Source organism: Eutrigla gurnardus (genome assembly GCF_963514095.1).
Source record: "Eutrigla gurnardus genome assembly, chromosome: 8".
Lineage (NCBI taxonomy): Eukaryota > Metazoa > Chordata > Actinopteri > Perciformes > Triglidae > Eutrigla > Eutrigla gurnardus.
Window position 1 is genome coordinate 13,008,741 of NC_139922.1, and position 27,737 is coordinate 13,036,477.

General features: G+C 43.5%; 3 protein-coding genes and 1 long non-coding RNA gene across 9 annotated transcripts in view; 1 reads left to right on the top strand and 3 right to left on the bottom strand.

The window, feature by feature from the left end:
- fmnl3 (formin-like 3) overlaps positions 1-10,264 on the bottom strand; it is a 30,485-nt gene extending 20,221 nt beyond the window's left edge. For 3 of the 6 annotated variants that reach the window (XM_084015040.1, XM_084015038.1, XM_084015037.1), the window contains exon 1: positions 9,797-10,262. In XM_084015040.1, the coding sequence (XP_083871166.1) occupies positions 9,797-9,910 (114 nt within the window). In that variant the 5' untranslated portion in view covers positions 9,911-10,262. Of the gene's footprint in view, positions 1-9,796 lie in introns of all 6 variants that reach the window. The other 3 variants (XM_084015041.1, XM_084015039.1, XM_084015036.1) reach the window with 2 other exon arrangements.
- The window catches only part of erbb3b (erb-b2 receptor tyrosine kinase 3b), a 64,392-nt gene that overhangs the window by 14,489 nt on the left and 22,166 nt on the right, over positions 1-27,737 (bottom strand). The gene's annotated exons all lie outside the window — the stretch shown is intronic.
- On the bottom strand, positions 10,627-26,166 carry esyt1a (extended synaptotagmin-like protein 1a). The gene is made up of 31 exons (XM_084014747.1): positions 25,456-26,166; positions 24,454-24,495; positions 22,946-23,080; positions 22,635-22,708; positions 22,426-22,498; positions 22,255-22,344; positions 22,119-22,174; positions 20,521-20,641; positions 20,141-20,317; positions 19,574-19,656; positions 19,364-19,412; positions 18,997-19,086; positions 17,825-17,920; positions 17,664-17,735; positions 17,499-17,585; positions 17,124-17,273; positions 16,186-16,368; positions 15,833-16,009; positions 15,660-15,742; positions 15,515-15,563; positions 15,337-15,426; positions 14,174-14,269; positions 13,867-13,938; positions 13,695-13,781; positions 13,424-13,570; positions 12,541-12,668; positions 12,339-12,431; positions 12,116-12,247; positions 11,924-12,029; positions 11,750-11,799; positions 10,627-11,652 (listed from the first exon to the last, which is right to left on the bottom strand). The coding sequence occupies exons 1-31, from the start codon at positions 25,780-25,782 to the stop codon at positions 11,625-11,627; spliced, it is 3,243 nt and encodes a 1,080-aa protein (XP_083870873.1). The 5' UTR covers positions 25,783-26,166; the 3' UTR covers positions 10,627-11,624.
- Positions 20,649-21,662, top strand: LOC311016802. Its single transcript, XR_014597538.1, has 2 exons — positions 20,649-21,274; positions 21,546-21,662. It is a non-coding gene; the product is annotated as an uncharacterized lncRNA (long non-coding RNA).

The following is a 27,737-nucleotide window of genomic DNA, read 5'->3' on the forward strand; positions in this document are numbered from 1 at the left end:
AGGCCTTTCTTGTTTGACCTGAGACGGGCCTGACAAAGGATTCAATGTGGCGCTTTGTTTTGATTTGGTACGGTGCCATTCCCATTCTCTGACATTTGAGCTATTTTTTTTTTACCTCATAGAAAATCGCTAACAATGGCTGATGGGCAGGGTCAGCGTATGCCCCCTGGTGCCGCGTGGAGCGAAATCCACCTAAAACACAAGACCAGTACACTGCAAAAACCAGATGAACTGGTTCCATTATCAACACTACCTCTCCAACCATTAGGCCCCCTGTTCAGAGCCAGAACAGGAGGCCGAGTTTCCAAACACAATGAGAAACTCCACTGCGTTAAACACACTTAGATAATAGACCAAACACTACTCATCTTTTATCCCTTTTTGGTAGAGACTGCCTGTAAACAAGTTAGAGAAAATCAGTAAATAAATGGGGTGACTAAAGATATAAAGAAATAAGATCTAATAATGAATAGTCAATTGGCAGACAATTAGTGATAATTCAGGGATTGCTTGTTTAACAAATACTAAACATTCAACGTTTTTCCCTTTTCTTTTCTTTTTTTAGATAATTTGAATACAATCTAAAGCTTTGACCCTGGGTCTGAGAAACTATGTAAACTTATATAGACTAAATAATAAAGGATTACTGGGGAAAAGGTTTACCATTCAAATGACAGGTAACTAGTGTTTTACTGCATATAATAATTAACAGGTAAAAATCAGTTTGCAGAAACAAAGGGGAATAACACAAAGTTAAATGATTTTGAGGAGAATAATTAAGCACGGGAGCAACGGAGAGGACATCAACTCTGAAACAGACATTTGAGCCATTGACAAAGGAAGACGGAGGTTTTAAAGACTCAACAGTTCACGTAGTTGAGGGGGTCGGGTTGCCGGTTAAGGAGCCATGGAGAGTCCAGGAGAGCCATCAGGGACTCAGCAGAGCGCTCAGGTCACACATAGTCCACCGCAGCCAAGGGGGGGGATGCTACGGAGCCCACGGTCACCTCAAGCATCAAGAGTCAACAGGGCAACTCCATCGGCCCTAAACTGGACAGCCTCCTAATCCAAGCTGATTTATAATCAGCCTTGAGTTGAGTTTATGACTAGAGACCCCAGCCAGACTCTCAGAGAGACAAATGTTAAAGAGTGGCAGGATGTGTCTCCCCGATCTTTCTCACACCTTCACGCTTTTCAGTCAGGATAAGATATAACACCACCATAGAGCAAACAGATGTTCAAAGACAGACTGCTGTGTCACTTAGAAGGGTATTTACTTTGTCTCCAAAGCCAAAAATAACCAGTATTTACTCTGACAAAGGTGATAATTGTGAAAAAGATTTGAATTGATTCTCTCTCTTTTTTCTAGTATTTTTTGAAAATGCATAATGCAGCATTGTGGGCTCAGCATTATGAATTTGTGGTGGATTGTAATTTTTTTTTATTACATTTAATTATAAAAGGTGTACGACTTTAACACCCTATAAGTGGCCAACTGAGCACCAGTGGGTTGGAAACGCACAGTCTGTGCTTTTTATCTACTCTGATAGGTTTACACAGGCCAGACATGGTTGTCATCGAGGGAAAGGAGTGGGTGGCTAAAGAGCTCACTGTGCTGGACAGAGCCTGTGGCGGTTCAGACACCGGGGCCTAGACAGACCCCTTCACCCCCAACAAGCCTGAGTGTCCACTCATCAGGGTGGGGTCCAGGAAGAAGGGACTTATGGGACTAGACCAGGAGCCAACACGAACAGTCAACACGGGACACAGTCAACCCGTTCTCACTGCCAAGGACGACAAGGCATCAAATAATGCAGACTGCTGTTCCTGTCCCACGTGAAGCTAAAAATAAAACTGACATTTAGTCACGTCAGTCGTTTAAATCGTTAGTGTTTCAGTGAACAATATAATTTATGAATTCCTGATACTGCACTGTAACTTCTTTGATATTCTTGGTTTTAATTTTTATTTGATTTGCTTGTTATGTGTTTCTCTCCAATGCTTATAATGTTTTATCCAAAGCACTTTGAATTACCTTGTTGAAAGGAGTTATGCAAATAAACATGCCTTGCCTTGTTGATTGTACGACTCGTTAGTCAAGTCAAGATGTCTGTTCGGGATTTGACTTTTCAAGAACGACAAAAGCGTGTTTACGTTCTCTCAATACAAATAAAACCACTAGCTCATTGCTTTAAAGCACCGTATGAAAAAAGGAAGACACTCCTGGACATATTTCAACGATCCAGTAACAAAGGGAAATACTGGAGCAGCCAATGAGGAGGGATATGAGACCGGTAGCTCTCATAAAGGTTACCGTCTGAAGAGAGCCACTGATCCTTGTCAGGAAGCAGAGCCAACAAGGAGGCCAAGAAAACAGAATGAATATGGGACCTGGCGTGGCTGTGTTTTCTTAAAGCATATTTCGGGCGTTCACAATGAGAACAGAAAGTGATGCACCAGCTCTCATGTTGTCAAATGTGTCCCTCAGGAAAAACACGAAGAAGGACAGGGAGAGTACTGAACCGCCGCCTGGACGCCCGTCTGTCATTCTGAACATGTAACACGCCCCGATGATGACATGAGGTGGGGCTAAACCAGGTACATTCAATTATTATTATTATTATTGTTAAATGACTAAGCCTATGAATCACACCAGCTTTTCATTAATAAACGCTATTGTTTGAATTCCTCCTTTTCCTTTTTGAAACACAATGAGAGGAGACAGGATGAGAGGTTGTCGTCACTGGGCTGCAGGGACTTCCTTGACTCTTCAGGAAATCAAAATCTGTATGAGCAATGTCAGGTTTGTTCTTTCTGTGTGTGTGTGTGTGTGTGTGTGTGTGTGTGTGTGTGTGTGTTACACGTCCGCTTTACCGACGTGTTTGTGTGGATGAATTGTAGGTGTTTTTCCAGCTCTCAGGTAAGCCTCGTGGAACTGAAAGTGACAGAGCACAGTGTGAGAAAACCCCGGCCACCCATTCTCCGAGCAGACACCCGATCAGCCCAACGCTCTTTTGCGAGGTAACCCGAACCAGGCAATCACAACAAAGCATGAGTCCTGCACAAAGATGCTGGAGGAGCGGGAGGGCGACAAAACAGACGCCAGCAGCTCTCCCAAAGACAGAGGCTGAAGGGAGGAGCAGGGAGCAGCGAGGACACGGTGTTGTTAAATGTCTCTTGGTGCTCCTCCTTGTCCTCTCCTGCAGATGCTGCTCCTCGTTTACAAAGCAAATAGACTCAGTTGAGAGCTTGTTTGTTCACATATTAGAATAACAGGTAAGGGCACACCTCATTTACATGAAAACCTTCTTGACATGCAAACCTTAAAAGCGCCTTGTGAGATCAGTGTCACACAGCAAACATAATTACCCTAAATTGCTTTCCATGTTTCAACCTTCAACCAATACACAACTTAAATTATTCCAAATTGATGTAGTTTAACAGTAAGCTATAGATGAGAACTAAAAAAAAGAGGTATTTGTTCCCAAGTAAACAGTGGAATGTTTACTCAACTAAATGTCAGCAAACAGTGAACGTTTTAAAACAATATTTCCCAAAGTTGAATGTGCCGTCTTCAAATTGCTAGTTATGCGTGATAATCTTTGAATCTTTTGGTCAATAAATGTGAGAAAAAAAGTAAAGTGTATCAACATTTCTCAGAATCCAACGTGATGTCTTCAGATTTCTATTTTTTTCAGTCCAAGAGTCTCAAAGATACTGAGAAATGTAAATTTAGAACATTTTTGCCTGCTGGCGATGAAAAATTATTGAGCTAGATCAGATGTCCTACAGAGCCAGGTGTTGTTTACACAAGCTTGTCTTTTTATTTTATCTGCTTATCTGCTGTTTTTGTCTTCCGAAACAACAGTAAGATAAAAACAATTCCAACAATCCCATCTGACGACTATAGTGTCCCATTTATTTGGTTTTTAAACACACGACGTCGAGGAAATGTGAACACAAACAAGGATGTAGGTGAGGTTTGTACGGAGTTATAAATAAATACTACAATCAGTCATGAATGGATAACTCATCCGATCCTGCATGTCGAACATCCTGTTTGTTCTCCTCCGTGCGCCTGAGCAGGACCCGAGCAGGACCCGGGCAGGACCCGGGGAAGCCCCGACCAGCAGATGAAATACACAGGGAATGTCAGGAATGCAGGTACATGAATGCCTCAATAATTCATGCCGGTCAGGCCTTTTGACTCACTGCCCAGTGAAAAAAAATGAAGGCTGGCCTAAAGAGAAAAAGGCTGAATCTGAGGTGGGGGCCTGTTAAAATAAAAATCTTTAATTAAAAAGGAGTTATCTTCTTGGTGGGGGTTTGTATCAGAGGAAGGGAGGAACGGTGATGATAAAATAAAGAGGAATAAAAACCAAAATAGTCACGTAGACATGAAATGAAAACAACTGAATCATCTTAAGTCATATGTCTGAAAAAAGTTCCCCTTTGACTTCATTCACTTGAGGTGTTACTGTAAAAAGGAGAAGCAGAAGTCCCGAGGAATGAGAACATAAAATAAGAAGCTATTGTGTGTCATTTAAAGAAGGCCTGGGAAATAATTACATGATGTCACCAGTGTGGAGGAGGTAGCTGCTATTAATCCACCGGCTCTTAAAATGGATTTACAGCAGTTCTTCTGAGCGTCCGCATGAAAAAAAAAAAGAGTGTCGCAGCACAAAGGGCACCAGGGGATGAGGCCCCCTTTCTAAAACAACACTGACCGACAGAGTCCCCATTGTACTGAGGAGGAAAGCACTTCTCAAACCTACTGCCGCGGTGCAGCTGCATTAGAGCAGCATTCAAACCCCCACCAACACCAAAACACACACACACCCCTTACACATGCATGGAAATGGCAACGACATGCAGATCTACACACATTTCTGTCATGTGAACAAACAACATGTCTCGCTGGTTTCCATTTCTGAGGCTTAAAAGAAAAGAGAAACTGGAAAAAGTGCACAACATATACTTCTGTGGGTCTATCTGGCTTTAAATGGAATAGAGGGCATTTTGGGGGGAAATGCACATATAGCAGATCAATATCACTATGTGTATATGATAAATATGAAGCCATGGTCAGTAGCTGGTTAGCTTAGCTTAGCATAAATACTGGAAAAGGGGAAATAGCTAGCTTGGCTACGTCCAACCCCAGATCATCTGTTTTCCTTCTGTTTCTATGCTAAGCCAAGCTAATTGGCTGCTGCTCGTAACTTCATTTATTCCATAAATAGGAAGTTCTCCCGTAAGAAAGCGAATAAGCCGTGAATAATTATCCTAAAATGCCAATATCCGTGTACACGCCGTATCTGCAGTCATGGTCTTTAACTTGACCTTTGCTTTCAAAAATAACTGCAAGGAGGGATGTGGAGAAACACTAAAACTCCCATAAAGCCTGGTCCTGATTGAGGAATTGTAGCCTGAGGGTAGAGGGGGCCAGGTGGACAGTCTTGTGCTGAACAACCCTAAAACCAAATTAAATGTGGCCACTCAGCTCCCATGATCCCCCTCTTCCTGGGACACAGCGGTGGGCGGCCGAGACAGATGTAAACACTCTTCCAACTGGAGTGACGCAACGACCACATCTTCTCTTTTTAGAAACGCCGGTGCGTGTGAGAAAGGGCGTGTTAGACATAGGCACATAAATAAACTGTGAGCGCCATTCAACAAATGAAAATGATTTAGGTTTTATGTCCAATAAACACATCGCACAGCTTGACTCCATTAGTTCCACTTGAGTGGCATCTATCAGACACTGCGGCTTTCTTGAGACTTCAAGAAACAGTGATGTCAGGCCGGCTGGAGTCACATCGTCAGCATGTCTGATTTCACCACCACGATAATGGTTTTTTCTATCAGTAGTTTTCCTACCAACATGTGCTGCTCTTTTAATGGCGATACTATCAAATCTCAAACCTGCAGCGGCGCATTTACGTGTGACGCAGCTTGATGTCGGAGTATAAAAGACGCGGGGAGTTGAGCGGAGTCAGACTAATCGCTTAGGAAGGTTTCCAACGCAATCAAGTGGTGAAAATAATCCCAGGCTGCTCCCATAACAGCTCTTAAATATGTGTGCGCTGTTTAAAAATGTTGGTAAAGTCATTACAGCCATGAACAGTGGCAGGCCGCCAGTTCAAAGGGAATTTTCCCTTTTTCTGAGTTCTCCCGTGGCCTCAGTCGAAACCAGACCGCAAGAATCCAGCAGCGGATTGGTGCTCGGGAACTTTGAAAGAGGAACCCAGGCCAGGCGTGCACCTTTTTTTGAAAATGCCACTCGCCGATCTCACATCGTTTTTTGTAAGGAGAGAGTCATATGGAGAAGGTTATTCAGCAGGGCAGTCCCACAGTGGGAGTGAATTCAGGGAATGGGAAGGTGGAAAACACTGAGTGGTTGACTGAATGAGAGGTTCCACTTTCATCTGGAAATCGCCCAAATCCAACGATAAATTGGAGTTAGCGAGGACAAAGAGAGGCAGGAAAGGAGACAAAACTATCCAGAGGATGTTAACACTGACTGAGATATGATTTTATAGATACGGCTTCTATGAGGTCTTGGTAGATCTGTATCAAACAAATGCAGCAGCCTGCAGGAACACAGTTCTTATTGTGCAGCAAACCCACCACAACCACCGTTGGCTACAATGCAGTTTCCCCTGTTAAAACCAAGAGAGGAAAATGCCAAGCAGCTGTTTCCAGCCACAAATGACAGAGCCGAGGCCGTTTCTGAGGATGCTGGACAAAAGAGACGTGGAGGAGACAATGCCTTTAGCACATGCTGCCGGTGAGAGTGGGCCCAGGCATTTTATTAGCAGACCGCATGAAGTAGTCGAAGGAGCTAACCCAGGGGTCTCGCCCCTCCTCTCCTCCCCTCCGCCGTCTACAGTAGAGCGCTCCTGTTAAAGTCATTAGGCCCGGGACATTACTACCCTGGCGAAGGCTGCTGGACCCATGACATCATTCTGGGCTGCTGTCAGTCCAGAGGGACGTCTGTGAGCTGGGTCTCAGTGGAGAGGGCAGTCTCACCATGCAGATGCACACACATCTATTCACACCAGCATGCCATCATGCAGCAGGAAACACAGTGGTCCGGAGGAGGGGAAATTACCCATTTACAAATATCCATTTATGGAAAGTGTTATTTATGAGGCTGTTCCTGCAAACAAACCTGCTCAACTTTGATAAAAGCTACATTAAAAGTCTTTGAGACTATTTTTGGCGTTTATGCCACGTTGAAGCCACGGCCTTGTCTTCCTGGTGAGCACCAAAGACAGAAGCTTTTGATGTACCTTTATCTCACAACAAGGGGCCAGCAGATCAGAGGGACGACCATTGTCTGATAAGAACACTTAAATATACAAGCGTGTTATTCTTTCCCACAAAGTAAAGGAAATCGGGAGCTACTGTGGGGTTAGGGTGGGGTGGGGTGAGAGAGCTCCAAAACTGTTCCCAGTCAAAAACCCAACGGTAATGTTGAGTCTATTGCCTCTTGCATAGAAATCATCTGCTGTGCACGGCTGAGCATAATAACAGGGGTTGACTTTGCGTCGGCAGTCAAACAACTGAGAAAGTGTTCCACTCTCTCGGCAGGATGGATGTGGATCCTTTTTCTCTTTACGGGAAATGTGATGCCTACAAATCACATGGAAAACTTCACCTCAAATATCCCGTGCAATAGGCCTTCTGCACGAGAGAGACACGACTGGAGTCGTCATAATGGTACTCTCAGTCGCAGTGTGTCATGAGAGCTAAAGCTCGGCACAGCAGTCAACAAGCAGGCCTCCGATGACTTCTTGCAGTTTGAGTATCTTCATACAGTATGAGGGCTTTACTCTGTAGCTGCTGATAGCTCTGGCATGCCAATGAGGGCTTTATTACCTGAAATATGGAGGATCAATAATGAGACTATACTGTTGTGAAGATTCCTTCTCTTTGCTGCTTGATGCTGTAATTAAGGTCTTAAACAGCAGAATATCAAGGCTGGGTGTGGTTATGTTTAAATACACCTGTGAGAAACCTTTATGCCAGTGTTTTTAAAAAACAAATAAACTGGCAGCTGTGAAGCTGGATTACTTTGTGGCTTTGTTTATGTTTCTTTATTATTGTTACTTATAGGGGCAGCTATGATGAGAGGATATGTCATGTGTCATGTGTCCCTATGTGGCCAATAAAGTATATCTTCTCCCCTCCTCGGTCTGCTGCAGAGCAGCACGTTGGAGTGATGGGATTGTTCTGTTTGGATATGCGTGGAGCATAGCAGGGGTGGAGAGAGCCCTCGGATATGCAACTCAAATACAGCTTCTGTGAATAATACTGCATGACTAAAATGTCACTCAACTAAATGTGACCAAAAGTTGCTCTTTTGAAGGATGTCTATTGAAGGCCAATGTTTCCTCCTGCTTCCAACCACTATGCAAGCTAAGATTTGAGAGGCTTCATTCTTCTCATCTAACTCCCTGCAAAATAAAAGTTGAACTATTCCTTTAAATTATTATTTAGAGGCCCAGAAGAGGTGAAAGTATAACACAGCCATAAGAGAATGGTACACCAGTGATGACTTCTATTAACCCGATTCATTTCTCAGACCTTTGTCGGATGAAACTGACAGAAATATGAATCAACCTGATGAACGAATGAGAACCAGAACATGAAACCTGATGAGTTTCTGGTGTAAAACAACTTTCTGACCTCCAATTTGAGAAAAGGAGGATCATCACAAAATATTACTTGATCAAAAATCTCAAAGAGTGGCAACTGTCAATTATTTTCATTATTTAATGATATCAAATTATATTATTATTTATTTAATATCAATTCATAATGGAATATTTGAGTAAAAATATCCATTCCAACTTTCTTAAAGCCCGAGGTGTCTTGTCCAACAGTCCAAACCCCCAACATATTCAATATAATATCATGTGAGACAAAGCAGGAAGCTGGAGCCAGTGAATGTTTTTTTAATTATTACTTAAATTTACTTAGATTAGATTGATTAATGTATGATGAATGTAGTTGCTGATACATTGTAATGGTTTCAGCTCCGGTAGAGATGAGAGGTTTTCCACACCTTCCTCAGCCTTAAGTCATTCTAGAGAAAACTTGTAAAGTCCCAAATAAAAGAAACGTCCCTTTAGACGTCGGATGACAGATTGCCAGTCAGTCAAAGTGGGTGTTGACTGTACTCTCGTCATTAGTAAGCGCTCAGACAGACAGACAGACAGCCTGATGAGGAGGAGGAGGAGGAGGAGGGAGGAGAGAGAGAGACTCTTCGGGTGTGGGAGTTTTGGGGGAATTCAGAAAATGCTGTTTTCAGATGGTTTGCCTGGAGCGATAAAACTTTAAATAAACCCAGACGAAGAATGCCGAGATGTGCCCTGTCAAGGATATACAGTATAAATACCCCCCCCCCCCCCCCCCCCCCCAAACCACCAACACCCCCCCCCCCCATGCTATGCTCAGTGTTTGCCACTTCAGCCAAACGCTGAGCTGTCTGACTTTAGGGGAGACAAAAGAACCGCAGGAGAGGAGGAACAGCAGGCAGAGTGAGGGGCGGGACAGCGCTGCTCGTTTCATTTGGAATATCAGCAGCTCTTAATAGACGATAAAGACATGCGAATAACCACAGGTTTCACTTTCATGTAAGTTACAACAAGTAAAGTAAACTCTTTGGCAACAGAAACAACATCATCCATTACTGTGGGGGGGTTTATGGTGACACTGTTTGGGGTTTCTGTAAATGATTAGTTTATGAGGCGAGAATAATTAAAGTTGTAGTGTGACAAACACAACTCACCAAAACAATGGCAAATTTCTCCTCCAGCTCGGTGGAGTCCGGCATGGGGACCTTCAGAGGCATGATGTGATGCTTCATCTCCGACTGGCCGTCCACACTCTCTATATTTCCCATGTTTGCTCCCGATGTGCCGCGTCTTTAATCCTCCAGCTGATAATCCAAAATACAACAAAGTTCTCCCGAAATATTCCGACGGTCTCGCGAAACGAATTCATCCAAATAATCCACTTCTCCAAGTCGACACGAACCGCTGACAGAGCAGGAGTCCCGTATCACTGTCCCGAAATGCCATTTACACTTTTCCCTCACGCGTTTGGCTCTCACAGCGCGCTCCGCTTCCACAGACGCACTTCTCAAAAGTGCGGCTGCTTTCTCTTCCAGAGAGTACGCTCCGGTCTGCCGGGCCAATCCATCACTTTACACGGGTCTCCCCCCTCGCGACTGATGACTTTTTAAAAATGCCGAGCAACAGTTGCTTTGAGTCGCTGCTCAACTTTCTTGGCTACGACGCGTTTCCATTCATTATTGTTGTGTGATCCTGATTAAACTCTTCGCTGTCGCCTCCACTCAGAGGGCAGGTTTCTTACTCGTTGTCCCGCCCCCATCTGAGGGGGGGACGCGGCGACCCCGTTGGTCGGAAGACCTGTCAGTCACTCAACCTGTATCTCCACCCCTCACATCTGCAGGCGGTGAACCCACATACAACTGGACTGGAAAAGCGAGGGTTTGTCAGTAAGTTACCGCCACCTAGTGGCCAGATGTGAGTATGACATTAAAAAAATGTAGCCTTATGTTTGTTTTTGAAATAAAAAATGAAGTCACAGCCCTGGTTGGATTCATGAGAGTGCAAACTTTAATCAACGATTAGCAGATACATGTCAAAGCGCAGCAGTTTTCTTCTTCAGTTCTTCTGACACTTCAAACACTATTTGTCTTTCCATCACCACAAACCTTGTCCTTGTGGTGAGGTGACAGTGGTGCAACAATGAAGCCGTCCCACTGCCGTTATACTATATCAGCTTGTTTTCTCACAAGGTCAGAACTGTTTTGCTTCAAAAATAAAGCCTAAACAGCTTCAGCCTACTGCATCTAGCTCTACGAATACGTACCAACACAAAGAAGCGTGGATGTAAGAACACCAGCGATGTGTTTTCAGTATCTACAAAGTTTCATCTCGATAAAAGCACAGTGATTTAGACTCCGCTTACAGTATCATACCTCTGTTTTCAGGGGTAAATGTGAGGGTCTCGTTTGTAATACTTTGATTTATAAAAGCAACTTTAATAGAGCTCTGGATAAAACATATAAAACTTCATTTGGAACATAATTCATAAACACTGACAAACTGTGCACAGTTTTGTAATACTTAAGGCAATTATACAAACGTATATAAACAAAGAAATCTCACAAATGATTTGAAACAAATTAAATTCAAAGAAATATTTCTCACGTGTTGGACGCTGTAAATCCATAAACATACCTTTAAGATAACAACCCCTTTATGGGGGACGTTGACATGCTTTTGAACACATGGGTTGTGCAACATAGTTGCATTCATATCAAATATCTACTCAGCCAAAATATTCTACCGAAGAATCTGTCCAAGACAGCATGGTTCACCACGGGTAACACTTTACGGATGATAAGCTACATGTAAAGTCTCCTAAATGCTGATGAACTGTGTTTCGTGGAGCAGATATGTCAATCCTTGTTTTCTTCAGTGATGTTGGAAATGTTCATTTAAGCCAAATATACAAACACACAAATCACAGATCACAGAAGCAACACTTAACGTTATATAGAACTGAGGAACCAACTATTGACTCTTCTAGTTGGGCTCTGCCACCAAATCGTACCTGGAAAAACAGAACGGAGAACATTTGTTGCTTAAATCATCTTGAAGAAAGATATACATACTGAACAATATTGTTCAGCAGCTGTTTGAATGATTACCATTGTGTGACTCCAGTCTTGAGGTCAATTTGGTCGAGATCCAGCTGCAACTGAGGGCAACAAGCAGAAACAAAAAGATTACGTTTCACATTTCTGTATCTCAGGTCATCACTACATCAGCACCGAGGGATTCATGTGAGGATGACTAACTGAATTTCAGATGATGGTGTATACCTTGCCGATAAGCTCCCTCTCTCTGCTCATGAAGGAGACGCTGTTCTTCACAGACAGGTCCAGTCTTCTCTGCGTGGCTTCCTCGAGAGAGAAGTCGAAGTCAAACCTGCAGATGTAGAAAAAAAGAGGGCAGAGTCAGTTAACATCCTTCACTTCTTTACCATCACAAGCATTTCATTTTGTTTCCCCTACCGCTCGTTGAATTCTGGGTTGAGGTCTCTCTTCTTGGTGGCGGTCCTCCTCTTGGTGGTGGCCTTCTTGTCAGGCAGCAGGATGAAGGTGACGTACGGGTCGGCCCCGTCCTTGGAGCAGGAGGCCAGGGCTCTGTGGGTGCACAGCGATCACATTCACAACAGGTACGGAGTGCTGCGGGTCAAACGTGATGCTACGGAGCTATCGCGTGTCGTATAGAGACCTGCAGGAGTGGATGGTGATGAAGAGCCTGCTCTCCTCGGCGGAGTAGCCCACGGTGAGCTTCACTTGGCCTGCTGAGTTTGCGTTATCAGCTCTAAAGACATGCCGTAGAAAATGTGATTATTTACATAAAGATGTCTTTGAATATTTAGGGCAAAATAGGATGAAATGAAGTGGAATCAATGCTAGCACGTGTGACTCACATGGTGAATCCACTTCTCTGTCTGAGGTCCAGATGGGAAGGAACCCATCTGGGAATGACTTCTTCTCCGCCTTCATTACCAACGTCCCCCGGAGCTCGGCGACACACTGCCAGCTGAGTGTCCAAGATCTGTAAGACATCGCCTCATCGCTGAGCATGACATTGCTGCTGCATCATATTCATTCATGTGGTTTTTAGTAGCTACGCAGCAATAAATATACTGGTACAAAGATATAGAGCATCAATCTGCTATCTCTTACATTTCCCAGGATGTCTGTAAACACCCTGTATATACAGATACCTGGCCAGTATCTATATCTATGAATGTTGTGTTAAAAAAATAGTTTGACATATTGAAAGCAGAGATTTGAGAAATACATAAGCTTATTGGCAGCATATGATGATACAATACCTGCCATTATACAATATTCTGCAATAAATTGTGATTCTGCAAGGTGATATTTTGCAATTTAAAAAAAAATAAAATTTTCAGAAAGCATTTGTAATATCCAACATCATAACACTGTTTATTTACGTGCAATATGAGCCACTGTGTGCCACAAATCTTTGCATGTAAACTATTTATAAAACAAATATATGATTTAATCATAATATATCACAAAACATAATATTTTAATACTCAATTGTATCAACATTTTCTTACCCCCCTACTGTGTTGAGACATTCTGCTATCTATAATCTTTCACCACATGATATTCAGAAAGAAGTGCTCAATATCTGATGTTGGGCAATCATTGCAGCAGTTTTGGTTCTATACAAGTGATGCAGTACAGAATGAATAACAACCAGGGCGTTACTCACATGATCCCATTCTGCAGGACATTGGTAGTGTGGAGAAAGTAAGCAGGATATATAATGAGTACCTTGAGTGTGACCCTCAGTAGTAGCTGGCTTTCTGGCAGCGCCCCATCCAGACTGAGCCAACGGTCCAGCACCAAGCCTGGCTCCAGCAGCACCTCTCTGAGAGGCAGTGTGAAGGACCCAAGGGCCTGGCCCCAGCTATGGGAGAGCTGGATGCAAACGTACGCAAACATTTCTCAGGCTGCCTTTTATAACATTCACTTGAAATAATGGTAAGAATTAATTCTACTACTTCGTTTAATAGTTCAGACAAAACAGTAGAATGACTCCCACCTTCACCGTGAGTGTTTCATCTTTGGGGTCCCGGACCAGAAAATGAAAGGCTTCGTCCCATCGAGGTGACGTGGAACGCTCACAAATCTTAGGAAAGAGTGAACAGTAGAGTTGAATGACTTTTCAGACAGCACTTCTTTTGTTGCATTCACAAACTCATCGAAGATTCTACCTTGGTTTTGTATGAAACACTTTTGAGGCTGATCTCGGCCCCGACTTTCGGCTCCTTCCCACTCTTCTTCAACTGAAATAGCATGCAAAGAGTAGTGTTGTACAAACAGCATCTACATAATTTAAAACACACATCACCAGTAAGTTTTTGTATAAATAAGAATGCAACTGTTTTGGGACCTACAGTGTTTTATGCAAAACACGACTCCTCGGAGAAACTATTGTACGTCTGCACTCTTGAGGGCGAGGAAAAACACACCATAATAAACAACAAATAGAGCCCCAAGGACTCATAGATGTGATCTCACCGGCAGGCCATGAGCACGCTCCACATACACAAACAGCACAGCCGATGACGGCACAACCTTGTTGTGGTACGACTGCTGGGACTGGTACTGCAGGATCTGTAGAAGTGTCATACAGAGAGAGAATGAGCCTTTTAGTGAGACTTATGGTGCAATATCAAATCTGTGGTTAAAGGTTCCTTTGCAAAACCACCAACAAATATATGAACTAATCTACACCAAGCAGTTGCAAAGACAAGTCCATTATCTGCTACATAAACACGCTGTTTATGCTGTTTGCATATGCCATAGCAACACCGTACAAGAGGCAGCATTTAAAGGAGAGGTTTGAATTTCTTCATGGTTGCTGTTTCATTCCTCCTGACCACGCTGGTCATGAAGTAAACCTCCACCGTAAAAGATGCAGGACAAATCCCACAATCCTTGTTCTGTGCAAAAATGCATTCTAAGATTCAGTTGAAGTTAAGATGAGATTTAAGCAGTTTGACAAATCAAGTGGGTGTCGTATTGCCCAGCCAGAAGCAAACATGCAGAGCTGCTGCTCAGCAAGCAAACAGTCCAAATATAAGTGGGTATTAACTTATTAACTTGATTTGGTTTAAATCCAAGTTGTGCAGAAAGTAGACCTCCTGTTTTAAACTGGAGACTCTATTTGAGGCCCTGCTTTCAGGAAACGTTAACTCTGGTTTATACTTGGAATGTACAGTAAGTGCTGCAGGCAGAAAGGCCATTACTAGAAAGTGGTACGACATACAGTAGCTTCAACAACCTTCTCCTGAAGACTGCAACAGGATCAGTTTGTAAAACTATGAGCCTACTGTCGCTTGTATATCTTAATTAAGTAAATCTATGATTCTTTCTATCTATTTTGGTAATGTGACTTGAGTAGCATCAATTTACACAGGTTCTGGTTCTCTCTACTGAGTTTTGTTTTTATTTTGCACTTTATTTGACTTTTTTTAATAACCCTGTTTCCTTATTTTATTTAAAAAAAAGCTGAAGTTCACCTGAGAGCAATTGTTCAATTTAGGAGACAAAATAAATGGTATGCACAGTCAAGGCTTCTGGGTTTTATATCAACTACTTCATTATGTTTATGTTGCCTTGGTACTGTATATCTGATAAAAACAGAGTATGAAATAGAAAAAAGAGAGTAAATATGCTACCTGCTCCAGTCTGGGTAGGTCAGAGACTCTGGCCAGCCACTCCAGCACCAGGTGAACTCGGCCTGACTTCACATCATTTAGAGTGTACCACTGTAACAAAAGCAGCACAGAAATGTCCAGGTTACCATTTAATGTACTTATTATTTGTTAAATCATCTGTTCACTATGTGTTACACACCGTATCGATGAATTGTGCACCGATGATGTCTCGTAAGTTGAGCTTGAACCTGCAAAGACAAGCCTCGATCAATCCTCCAACCTCCTTTTCACTTAATGATTACCCTTCAGTTATTAGAGCTGTGTGGCCATAAATGCTGTTGCACCTTCCAAGGAAGTCATCCTGATCGATGTCCTTGTCAAACAACTCAAACTGGATCTCCTGACCAGGAAGCTGGGTCAAAATCACCTAAATCATAGGAGATAAATAACATCTAAGTACTTCATCCATGAAGCTGATAACAACTATGAGTAGAGGAACATTAGAAAAAGGACATACTTCATAGACTTCGTTCCAGAGGGGATTGAGGTTCTCTTTGATGGTGTGGCTACGGAAGGTGATACCAGCCACACGGATCTTGACGTAGGGGTCGCTCTTCCCTTTCACCATGCCCCCCATGAAGTTGTCCTTCGCTATCAGGTTTTGAGCCTCCACCAGATGGATGCGAAGCACTCCCTGAGCAGAACAAGGACAAGAAATGCTACAATACTGTGTGTGTGTGTGTGTGTGTGTGTGTGTGTGTGTGTGTGTGTGTGTGAGAGAGAGAGAGAGAGAGAGAGAGAGAGAGAGAGAGAGAGAGAGAGACTGAGTGGTGCTTGCTGCTGTTTGATTCTAGGGAACAGTTTTTTTACCTCAGTTGCAAACTCTGGGTCGGGCATGGTGTGCTGTGGACGTGACGATTGAGGTTTACCTAACCCACCAGGTCCTGCAGGATTCAGCTCTGATGTGATTCCCCCCTGACCCAGACCGGGCCCAGGGGCCGAAGGCCGAGGAGACGGGGTCGTAGGAGTGGCATCGTCATTTAGCCACAAAACCTAGCAGGAAACAAATGACAGGGTACGGTGTGTAACTGCCAAGCTGTCATTTAAATGCAGGTTTCTTTAGATGTAATTTTTGTGGGTTAAGTTAAGTATCCATGTAAAGGGGAGGAGTTAAAGGTTGAGTAGGTGATTGTATTATTTGAAATACTCATAACATAGCAATGAATACATTAAATGCTCTGACATTTAAAAAAAAAAAAGCTGTGGCCGTAGCAGGACTGTAAAAACCCCGTCCAATCAAAAAAGTTGGGTCGGAGAAAATAATTGGACGGCCTGCCTGTCTGTCTGTACTTGCTTCCTGATTATGCGGACTCTGCCAATCTGGTGCAGTCGTTTGGCGTTCTGGGGGAGCGGCTTTGAACAGAGGTCACAACTAAGGGGGCGGGACTTTTTTGGTTCGCCCATGCGTTCAAAGTCAAATCTCTGCGGTTTTCCCAAATGACCTACTCTGCCTTTAATCTCAGGTTGTTATGTTCAACAGGATCTGATTTCCATGGATAAAAGACACACGTGGTAAGTTTGAGGTCTTGGTTTTGAAGGGTGGTCCTGGCTGTGATACTGAAGTATGTGTCCAATGACAGTTTCCTGAGGCCAAAATGGTCCTTTGGGAGCTGATAGGATTTCAGAAGTCTTCAACACAGACATTTCAGCTGGGTTGATTCTTGCCAAAACAGCTTCAATCCACATCTGACTTATCTATAGCCAACACACGCGAGTGTCCTTAAAAGGTCTATGTGTGAAATACCAACCCTCAGCACAATTTTGACGTAGATGCGGCTGGCAGAACCAGAATTCTCCAGCTGAAACCACTGGTCCATGGTGAGATCAGGGGTCGCCAGCAGACGGGTCAGAGGGATGGTCAGACTCCCCAGGGACAGAGCACGGTCATCATCTTTCACCTGGTTGAAGAACGCAAGAACCAAAGAGGTGGAGTTAGGAAAAAGGGAAATAACTTGAAGGGGAAACGGCCATGAAGAGGTTAAAAGAGAAACAAATGACAAATAATAGGATGAATAATTAAAACTAGAGGGAAAATCAAGAAGCTATTGAATGTACTTATTACCTTGATGTCTTGGGATTGATTTATGTAAAATAATTGCAGCTGGCTTGATTGGTGTGCTTACTTGAATGTCAATGTCTTGCTTGTGAGGATCCTGAATAAAGAAGGTAAAAGCATCCTCCCACACAGGGCCATTAGTCCCATAGCAAGTCTGCAGGAGAGAGGGGAAAACATTCATTATGCCCAGAGTTTGGTTCAATGTACTGAGAAAACGTTTGTTTTTGTTTACCTTGCTCTCTTTAGTTGCATCCTGAATGGAAATCTGTGCCATCGGACTTGGGTCCTTATTGCCTTTTCTCATCTACAACATATTAAATGCATTAATGTGGGGAAACTTGTGGGTTAATTGAACGCACTGAATGAGAGGGTTTTTATAAATGAGTATCTCACAGGCAGTGCGTGAGCTTGATCGAGATAGATGGCTAGGATAGCTGCAGATGGAGGATCAGCTGTCTTACTGGTCACGTTCTGGTTCTTCTGGATCACCTAGAAGAACGACGAACAGGAGCGAAGAGCATGTCAGGGAAATGATCTGAGACACTAAAAACCCCATCGCCCAACCAGTGTCCAACTGCAATTTAAAATAGTTTATCCTATCAATAACAAGTTGTGAAGAATGTGGCTCCACAGAGGATGCCATATCCACTGCCCTTCACTCACATAGCATCTTGATTTCAGCTCCGCATTCAACACAATATCCCCCATGAAACTCATTAGTCAGCCTGAGTACCACAGCTCCGCCACTCGTCCCAGGGCTGTGTGCTCCGCGCTCACGATGCTACGCTCCAAGAGATGTTGATCGGCAGTCATCAAGGATCTCCTGTTCAACTTGTTAATGTTTACAGCAGAGCAATAGAAAGCATCCTAACTGCAAACTTTAGAAAGTGGCGTGGGATGTGGCACAGTCCAGCACGGTGGTTAAAACTGCCCAGACCATCATTGGTACCCATTTACAAAGCAAGTGATAAGTGACAAGAGGTGCTGGTGAAGAGCCCAAAGGATATTAAAAGACAATTCACACCCCAACCACAGCCTGTTCACCCTGCTGCCGTCTGGCAACCATTACAGAAGTATCAGCTGCCGTAACACCAGCATCTTCCTCAGGCCGTGAGACTCCTAATTCATCCTCCAACCTCCATATACAATACTGAGTTTTTTTCTAATGTTTCAAAATGGGGACTACAAACTGCATTTTGCACACTGACAAAAAAAAATCAACCTTGTTGTCCCTGAGGTAAAAATACATAAAGCATAATGAAATACATAAAACCTGATCAAAACATATAAACCCAACCACACAAGCTCAATAAGTGAGAGCATAATATAATACCAGGAATACAACAAGTGATAGTTTCTAGAATGTATTCGTTTATGTGACTCTTTATGAATAATTTTACTGTTTTTTTTTTGTTTAACTCTGATCTGTGATATATTTTGTGTTATCTGTTTTATGCTGTCATTCTGAAACTGAAGTGTTGTTGCTCTATTTCATGTGTGTTGGCAAGGACACTCCTTGCCTGCGGCCGATTGGCCCAAAAACAAGCTGCGCTTGTAGGACTCACCTCACTCAGTCTGTCAGCAGAGGACAGCAGAGAGAGCCACTCCAGCCGGAGGTGAACACTGCCGGATGGGACGTCCTTCAGATTGAACCACTGTTGACAAAAACAAAGGGCTCATTAAACGCACATTTTATCTCTTCCGGCTGATTTCTTTGAGCCCGGGTGGCAGGATGGAAGATAGTGAGATCAGAGCAGATCACGAGGAGGCACATGGGCTCTGCAACGTCACATGCTAGAAGGATTACTGCTGAGACAATAAAAACAACTGCATGCATTCTTCTGCTTGCTGATTATTCTATGATCTGAAGGAACATGTAATAAATGTAATGGTGAAATACTCCATCTTGTTTAACATAAGCGTCATACTTACATCGTCAACAACCCTGGCCTTCTTTACGATATCTAGATCCACCTTGACCCTGAGAGAGGCGAGGGAGAAAGAGAGAGAATCAATGAAGCCACGAACCAAAGAGAACGTTCAAATTTCAGCAGGATCATGCCCAGAGTGGCATTAGCAGAGATGGGAATGACATGAGAAGCACACAGACACAGAGTAAGTGAATGAGAATGAGTAAGCTACCTCCCCAGGAAGTCATCCTGGTCTGGATCTTTGTCAAAAACTTCCACTTCCAACTCCTGACCAGGTACTTCATGGACAATCACCTGACACGTACACACAGACACATAAATGGACAAATACACAAAACACACAACAAGAATATACAAATATAGATACAGCCACACATGACACAATAACACCATCACGTGCAAACAGATTCACAATGGCAAGAACTTTTCACTTTTGTGCAAAGTAGATGTTAATAATGATATACCTTTCGTTTCTATAGAAATAGGCTCAAATTTCACAAATCAGTAAAAAAAGACAAATGTGTCAGAATGCGAGCTGTTTTCGTAAGAGCTGCTTATCTCGGGCACAGGAGCTTCCTGTTACCACAGAGTACAGATCGAATCAGCTGTTTATCACTGACTTATTTACTAGCGGCACTTTCTATGAGGCAAGGACACCAAGAGCAAGCTATAACTAGCACGAAAAACTGTGAGGAGTGCAGCGCTTGAATACCAAGGCAAAGCCATATATCTCATGTTTCTGTCAGGTCAGTGTTGGATATATTTTCCTCTCTCTCACCTCGTACATCTCCCTCCACTGGGGGTTCAGGTTGCTGTCCACGTGATGAGAGGTGAAGATCTGGGTGCCCACACGCAGAACGGCGTACGGGTCCGACTTCCCGTCGATTAAGCCCTTGATGACAGTATCCTTGGCAGTCAGGTCCTCAGCCTCCAGCAGATGGATACGCACGACCCCCTAGAGTGTGCATACACATGCAGGAAAACACACACACGCACACAAAGAAAATGTTACTAGCTTCCTCACAGAACATGTATGTTTTCTTCACAATGCATGTTTGCTGTGGCTTTCAGGCTATGTGTGTGCTTGCAGCTTATATGCTGGGTTTCGGTCTGTGTGGGTCCGTGTTTCACCGGGCCATTTATAATTGAGACAGTTACCCTTGGGAGAGGGGAGCGGAGCTGCGCAACGTGCAGGTTGGCCACCAGGGGAACCGTTAGACGGTTGGGGAGCACCAGGTGAGAGGCTATTGCATCCATTATCATAGTGTCCGAGATGGCACTGCAAATGAATGCGAGGACGGTGTTGGGAACACAGAGGAGGGACACACACACACAGACAGACAGAGGCTGTACACTACTGCTGACAATATGAACATGCATAAAGAACATGATATCCATGTTCTCAGCAAACAAGAGGACACACCCCATTGGCTGAAGATGAGGCCAGTTTTCTGTGAAATCATGGAGGAATACAATTAAAGAATGATGACAAACTGTCATTGAAAGCATCGCCAGCGACAAATTTACACTTCTGACAATGTTTTAATTGTATTTTCACAAAAGTATATTATATAAGATCACAACACACACACCATGTAGAATCAGCCAGCAGACCACCACACTGAACAGGAATGTTCAATAGATCGTTCCCATTAATCAGACCATCAGGTAATTGTACTAGTTGATTCTACATGGTTCGTATTCTGATCTTATATAATGGGCCTCAACAACTACCTCCATATAAATGCATGGACTCCTAATATACATACTGAATAATTACAGGACAACAGTATGGCTAAAAGGTTGAACGAGTTAAAGGGTAAGACTGGCGTTTTTCAATATTTTTATTATTATCAACAAACACAGTAAAAAGAACAAAACCAACAATGTGTTATTCTGTCTTCTCTGCCTTGTCTGGTGCTCAGGCCAGAGATAGAGCGCTATATATATATGGACAATGTAGTTTTTAGCAAATGTTCCTTTTACAGATTTGTTGGGGACTATTTTCTGATGTGTATTAATATAAATGTGTTACTGAATACCCTCCGCTCACCTCTTCCTTTCCAAGCATGCATAACCCCCCTATAGAGGATACGCTCCCCATGTACAAGCTCATTCTAAGCTACTATTAACACAACTAATGATACATCGAGATAAATACTATATTCCATCTCTGCCAGCAGATCTGTTGGCCCTTTAAGCCAGCAGGATGTGTGATTGATTCAAAATAACCTGCAGGCCCCCAGTTGATTGTAATAAAGGAAAGAATGTAACCAAGTGTAACAGTGTGACTCATACGCTTTCAAAGGTTTTTGTGCAAGAAAGTAGCTCTGTGGCACACAGGAATAAGCTCAGTCTGACTTTGGCTCCTTGTTTCTCAGATCCAATTCATTGTTGGTTTTAGTCTTTTCCCAGGATTTGTTCATAAGAAAAAAATATATAGCGTATCGTCACAGTTACCTTTTAAGGATGTGAACACACGGATCCATCATCAAACAGAAATATAAATGCAGCTGTCTGTCACTGTTTGTTTTGGAACTCCTTTTACTTCCAGGATAAAACCTTAGTGAGTTAGTCATTCTGGCTTAATAAAACATACACAAATATGTCTCCATGTTAAAAGTGCATCAGCCCTACTCCACAAACTCATAGACTACTAACTATTAAACGCGTATTTTAACATTACACAGACATAACAGAGCCATGCCCCTAAAATGTGTCTACACAGAGCTCTACCATCTCTTATATGAACTCACTTCAGCCCGGGGATGTCCAGCAGGTTGGTCAGCCCAGTCCAGTTGATGTCCAGTTTCTGTGACACAGATAAAAATAAGGCCCCCTGCATAATAATGCAGTGTAAAATCTGATGTGGTTCAACGTCGCCACACTCACGGGCCTGCGGATGAAGAACATGGTGATGGCTCCCACCAGTGGCACGTCTCCGATCAGAGGCTCGAGGATCACACGCAGCTTCCCGTGGAGCTGCAGGGGGAAATGTTATATTGAATGAAGTTTTTTATCTCTCACTAATAATGTAATAACTATCTGAATATTCATTCTCACCTGGACTCCTTTCACTCCGGCTTTGCAAAAGTACTTCTTGATTTCCACATTGATCTCGACATCCCCGGCATAGCTGCAGAAAGAAGAACATGCACGTTTACACGTCTAGAGATGCATGTTTAACTCGGGGAAGCAGCTGCTACGAGTTATGATAGAGCTGTGTTAAGTAAACACTGATCTGCTGTGACAGCCCTTCCCAGGACACTTACCTCAGGTACAAATCCAACATGACTTGTCTCTTATCGTGTTCAGTGTGAGCCTTGATACCAACCACCTTCAGAGCCTGTTAAGAGAACAGCAAACAATACTGATGGACACCTGACATTAGCAAAGATGATAATCATTTACTTTGATGAACTCATCAATCTTTATGCCTGTAATTAACCGACAGGTGATACCAGACCACTATTACCAAACATACTTACCCACATTTACATTCTGCCTTCAACTGAAGTTTTTTTTTGGCTGTAGAACATTTAACAGAATAGCTTGCTGCTTTTCTAAGCGGCCGTTCATATACCTTGTCTCCGATGTTGACCTTGGTGAAGCTGAGAGTCTGCAGATGAAGGTTGGAGGCGCGGATGGCAGGAGCGATGGTTTCCACCAGCAGCTTCTCCAGATACTGGCCTACAAAGGGCCAAGCCTGCTGCAGGACCTACACGCGGATTTGAATACGGCAAAGACACCATGCAATGTTTTGTTTCATATAGGATACATAGTTTAAAGCAATACATGAATACATTTATTCAAATGTGGTTCATGTTTTTAACCACTGTTATAAGGTTCTGTGAGTAAAGATGACTTCACGTTTGTGCAATTGCTAAGTGATAGCAGACCACTTCCTGTGAATAACAGATTATTTATCAGAGCATGCCATCAAACAACAACCATAAACACACCCACAAACACTCTCACACACATGCACACGTTTTCATAGTCATGACAAGAGCCTGTGGTGCAGCTGATTTGTTTTTTAAAGAGAAGCAGAGGATGTAATCTAAACTCAGCCATCAGTCATTCAGCAAAGCAGTTATGATAATCCATGTACATAAACAAACAAATGAAATCCATTTTGAATTTCATGTTCATGGGTCTGTTATGTGCTACTTATAGACTCTGTGGTGTGATGAACTGAGGGAGTCTTCAACAGCCTCACACTAATGTTAGCTTCTGCATTTCAGCGTGAGGTGTAAGAGCAATGTGTGAAGTCCCGTCGGCTGCTGTTTACTGTTCCTCCGACCTCCTCCCCCTGAGACTGATGATGCTAATAAGCCACGGCTACAGGAGAGTATCCTACATTATTTATGATATAGTTATGGATGTTTGGATTAAGAATGATGCCTTCCATTAAAGTGCAACTCCTCGCTGGCTTTTTTTTTTTTTTTTACATGCATTACCCACAGACTTACCAGCTCCCTTTATTTACATTCCGACAAGTTGTCAAATATAATAATAGGTGGGAACATTTCAGGGTTGCTGTTTACAGCTGCGAGGCAGGAGGGTAAGCGTGAGCAGCTGGATCACATGGAAGCCTGGAGGAGAGACGTGGGCTGGCGAAAGACGAGGCCAGAGCATTTCCATCCCACAAGCTGGGCTTCTGTCACAGAGTTCATTACATATTTCCCTCCAGGAGATTATTAGTATTCATCTCCACACTTGCCCCGTGCTGATGCGAGGTTACTGTACTGACAGACAGAGAGTTCGGCGATACGATCTGAGCCACTCTCTCAGCCTCTTAATTACAGCGGGAGATAATCTGCTCCGATGGAGAGGCCGCGATGGGAGCCGGGTCACTTCAAGTCCACACGATTGTTCTTTCTCTTCACATTGTGGAAAAAAAGTGAGGCATTGCAGCTACTGTAGGAATTACTCGAGTGAAACACAAACACATTGTTTTGAAATGGGTGTCATTGAAAAGTTCAGCTGATTGAAGCAGAGCAGTCCATCATCATGCAAGCAGGTTGAAGATTCTTAAGAATGAGTTCTAAATACACAGATACACATGCAATGTCTGATGGGGGGGCATACCTTATTCAGCCACTCTACTTTTTCCACATCTGGGAAGTTGACCTGTGGACAAGTGATATTGATCAGGTGAGGACTTGAATACGACACCACAGTGTGAAATGGCCTCTGGCCCTGAGCAGAAAAGTTCAAGTACTTGTGATGATTCTTTAACATTAGAAGAGCCAAAAAGCACTTTCTGACTGGATTAAAAAAAATGCACCCAGCTTTATAATATGTAATGCACCTCATTCACATATGTAAACATTTAAATTGGAGAGAGAACATCGGCCAACCAATTTAGACTACTTAGACAACATTTCAGGAAACTGTTAAGCCTTTCCTCCAAACCACAGAAACATGAGATCCCAAGATTATGCTTATCTGACCTAACACACTCACACACACACTCACACACTCACACACACACACACACACACACACACACACACACACACACACACACACACACACACACATGATTCTCTGGTGTTTTCTATCCAGATATGGTGGTCCTGGGCACAGCCTCTGCCCTGAAGTATGTTTATGAGTCATCAAGTTTCTGGAGTCAGATGAGGTCAATAGCAGCTCTAATATCAATCCGAAAGAGGAAGAAGAAGAGAAAACAGACAGACCCTCATGAATTCCTCCATCTAGTGTTCCTCAATGCTAGTGTTCGTTTCACCTTTACACTACAAAGAATCCATCTGACATTTAGATCCACATTCCTCAGTGTGCAGCAGTTCAGATTCTCCAGGCACTGCACAGTAGGAATGTCTAAATATGGGGCTGTTGGGGACAGCAGCAAAATACTGTAAAGAAAAAGTAGTCTTATCGGTGTTTTCTGAGGGTTGTAATGAAGCAGTACGCACATGTGTTCACTGAAATAAGTCTGGAGCTTCTGAATAAAAAGGAAGCGGCTGCTAATGAGTAATATGCGTTATAGCGATGCACAGCTGTTCAGCGTGACAGATGTGACAGATGTGGCAGGTGATACATGGACCATGACGGTGAGTCGGGGCTTACCCAGGGAGGTAAATCCCTTTTGGTCCTGAAAGCCTTCTCGGTGGTGAATGCCCTCTCGTTCTCCAGAAGGTACATGGCAGACTTGAGCCTCATCATTTTCTCCAGGCGACTGTGTTTCCAGCCCATGTAGATCATCAGACCGAACAGGACCACGCTGATGCTGCAGCCGTAATAGCCGGCCAGGTACACGGGCAGGAGAGCGCCCAGGCATTTCCCGAAGGACCACAGCACGCTCAAGGCGCGCTCACCTGGGGGCTGGTTGGGGAAGGCCGGGGCTGCGATCGCCGCGCCTCCGCTCACGCTCGGTTCTGCATCCGCGGTCGGCATCGCAAGATTCGTGTCACTCCCCTGGCTGGCTCCACTTGGCCTTCAGCTTTAAAGCCGCTACGACGAGTGGCAGGCGCCGCCGAACACTTACCAGCCTGTTAACGTGGGAAGCATCGAGGGATCGCCGATAAACTGCAGGCTTCGATCGGTTAAATCATGATCTCGTCTTGTCCCTGCTGCGCTGCCCCTCGGTTCCGCAGGGCACCAACACTGACTGCTATTTCATTTACGTGTGCAGCTTCTCTCTCTCTCTCACACACACAGAGCAGGGCAAGCAGAGACCGAGACCCGTGAGGGCGGGCTCTGCTGCGAGCCCTCCTTCACATGAAATCCAGTAGAAAACTAAACCCTAGAATTAACTTGTAGCGTCATGCAGCGACTCGGGCGGAGCGACCTAGAGGGAAAGTGAACGGATGTTAATTTGACGTGAAGACACCAGAGGGCACGTTTTATTCAGAATGGCATGATCATTACCGTGTGGACTAGAAAGGAAGCACTCCACCCAAAAAAAAAAAAACACCTTTCCTATGCTCAGGCTGCTCAACCCGCTATCTCTTTTACATAACCGGATGAAACGCTGCTGCATGCGCAAGCGCTCACCTCCACTGCAGCAGCCTCTACAAGTGAGCGTGAGTGAAGTCTTTACGCGTTGCTGCGTTTATCCAGTTGCATACTTCAGTTGCCTGCGATGACCAGATCCCAAAGAGCATCCAAGCGGCAGAGTCGTGACGCCACCGGGGTATGCGCCAAATGACACTAACGCAGTGTTTGCGCACCCGCATAATAACGCAGTTTAGCCCACCCTAAACCCATTAGTCCATCTGTCATTCAGGTGCGCGTGCTGCCGGTTGTCCGCGTTTCCTCCAATAACAGCCCCCCTTTATGCTGAGAAACCAAAAACAGACCCGGGTCGGTGGTTGCCCGGATACAGCTGATCGTTGTGTTTGCTCAGAGAGAGAAACAGTTTGATGATCCTTTATGTAAACAGATTTTATGAAGGCACAGCCAAGCAGTCAGTCAAGCAACACAGTTCCGTATTAGGCTAATGACAGCCTGACAGCAAGAAGATCGAGTTTCAGTCAGATTTAAGGCTAAAGTACAATATGGTTATATGTGACTCCCAGACTGTGCAATACAACAGTAATATAGGCTATATAAAAGCTTATGTATAGACACCAAATGCAATACGTTTATTAGCTTACACAGCATATATTCTAAGCATTTGGAGATTTGATATTCCCTTCTTTTTACTCAATAAGCCTATATGTGTTTTTGCTGGTATTTTACTACTTTGTTTACTTCTGTACTGGACATGCAGGCTTTGGGTGTTTTGTATTTTGAATGCTTGTTGCATTGTTGTAAAGAAATCACACCATTTCATATAGAAATAGAAACCTGCGAACTGGTTATACTGCTTTGCCCCTCAGGTCATGTGATTTATTGTGCACACCTTCTCCCAATTGTGCCAGGAGCATTGTTTACAACGTATACACTTTCAAGATATATAATAACAGCAAACCCGTCATTGGAGATCTTTTTGTATCGCCAAAATGTTATTTGTTTGATGATATGGTCTAATGTTTACAGATTATACGTTTCCATTTCCTGCACTGACATGCTTCACTGGTCTGTGTGATAGAACTCTGTCCCATTTACCAAGGTCTCCCCACACAATACACCTATAACCCACTTTTTGTCAACAATGACAAACAAGTGGGTTTCAATAAACAACCATGTGAGTAATGAAACTTTCCCAAAGAAATAAAAAGCTGTTTTGTTCTCCAGAAGCAGAAGAAGTAGTCACGGGATGGTGAAATCATCCACCCCAAGTTATTAAAACCGGTCAAAGTTCAGAGTGTAACTCCTGTCAGTCAGCTGTTAGCCTGGTTTTTGCAATAATTGTTTACATGAATTTATAGTAAACAAAGTAAGCAAATATATTTAGGAAAGCAAGA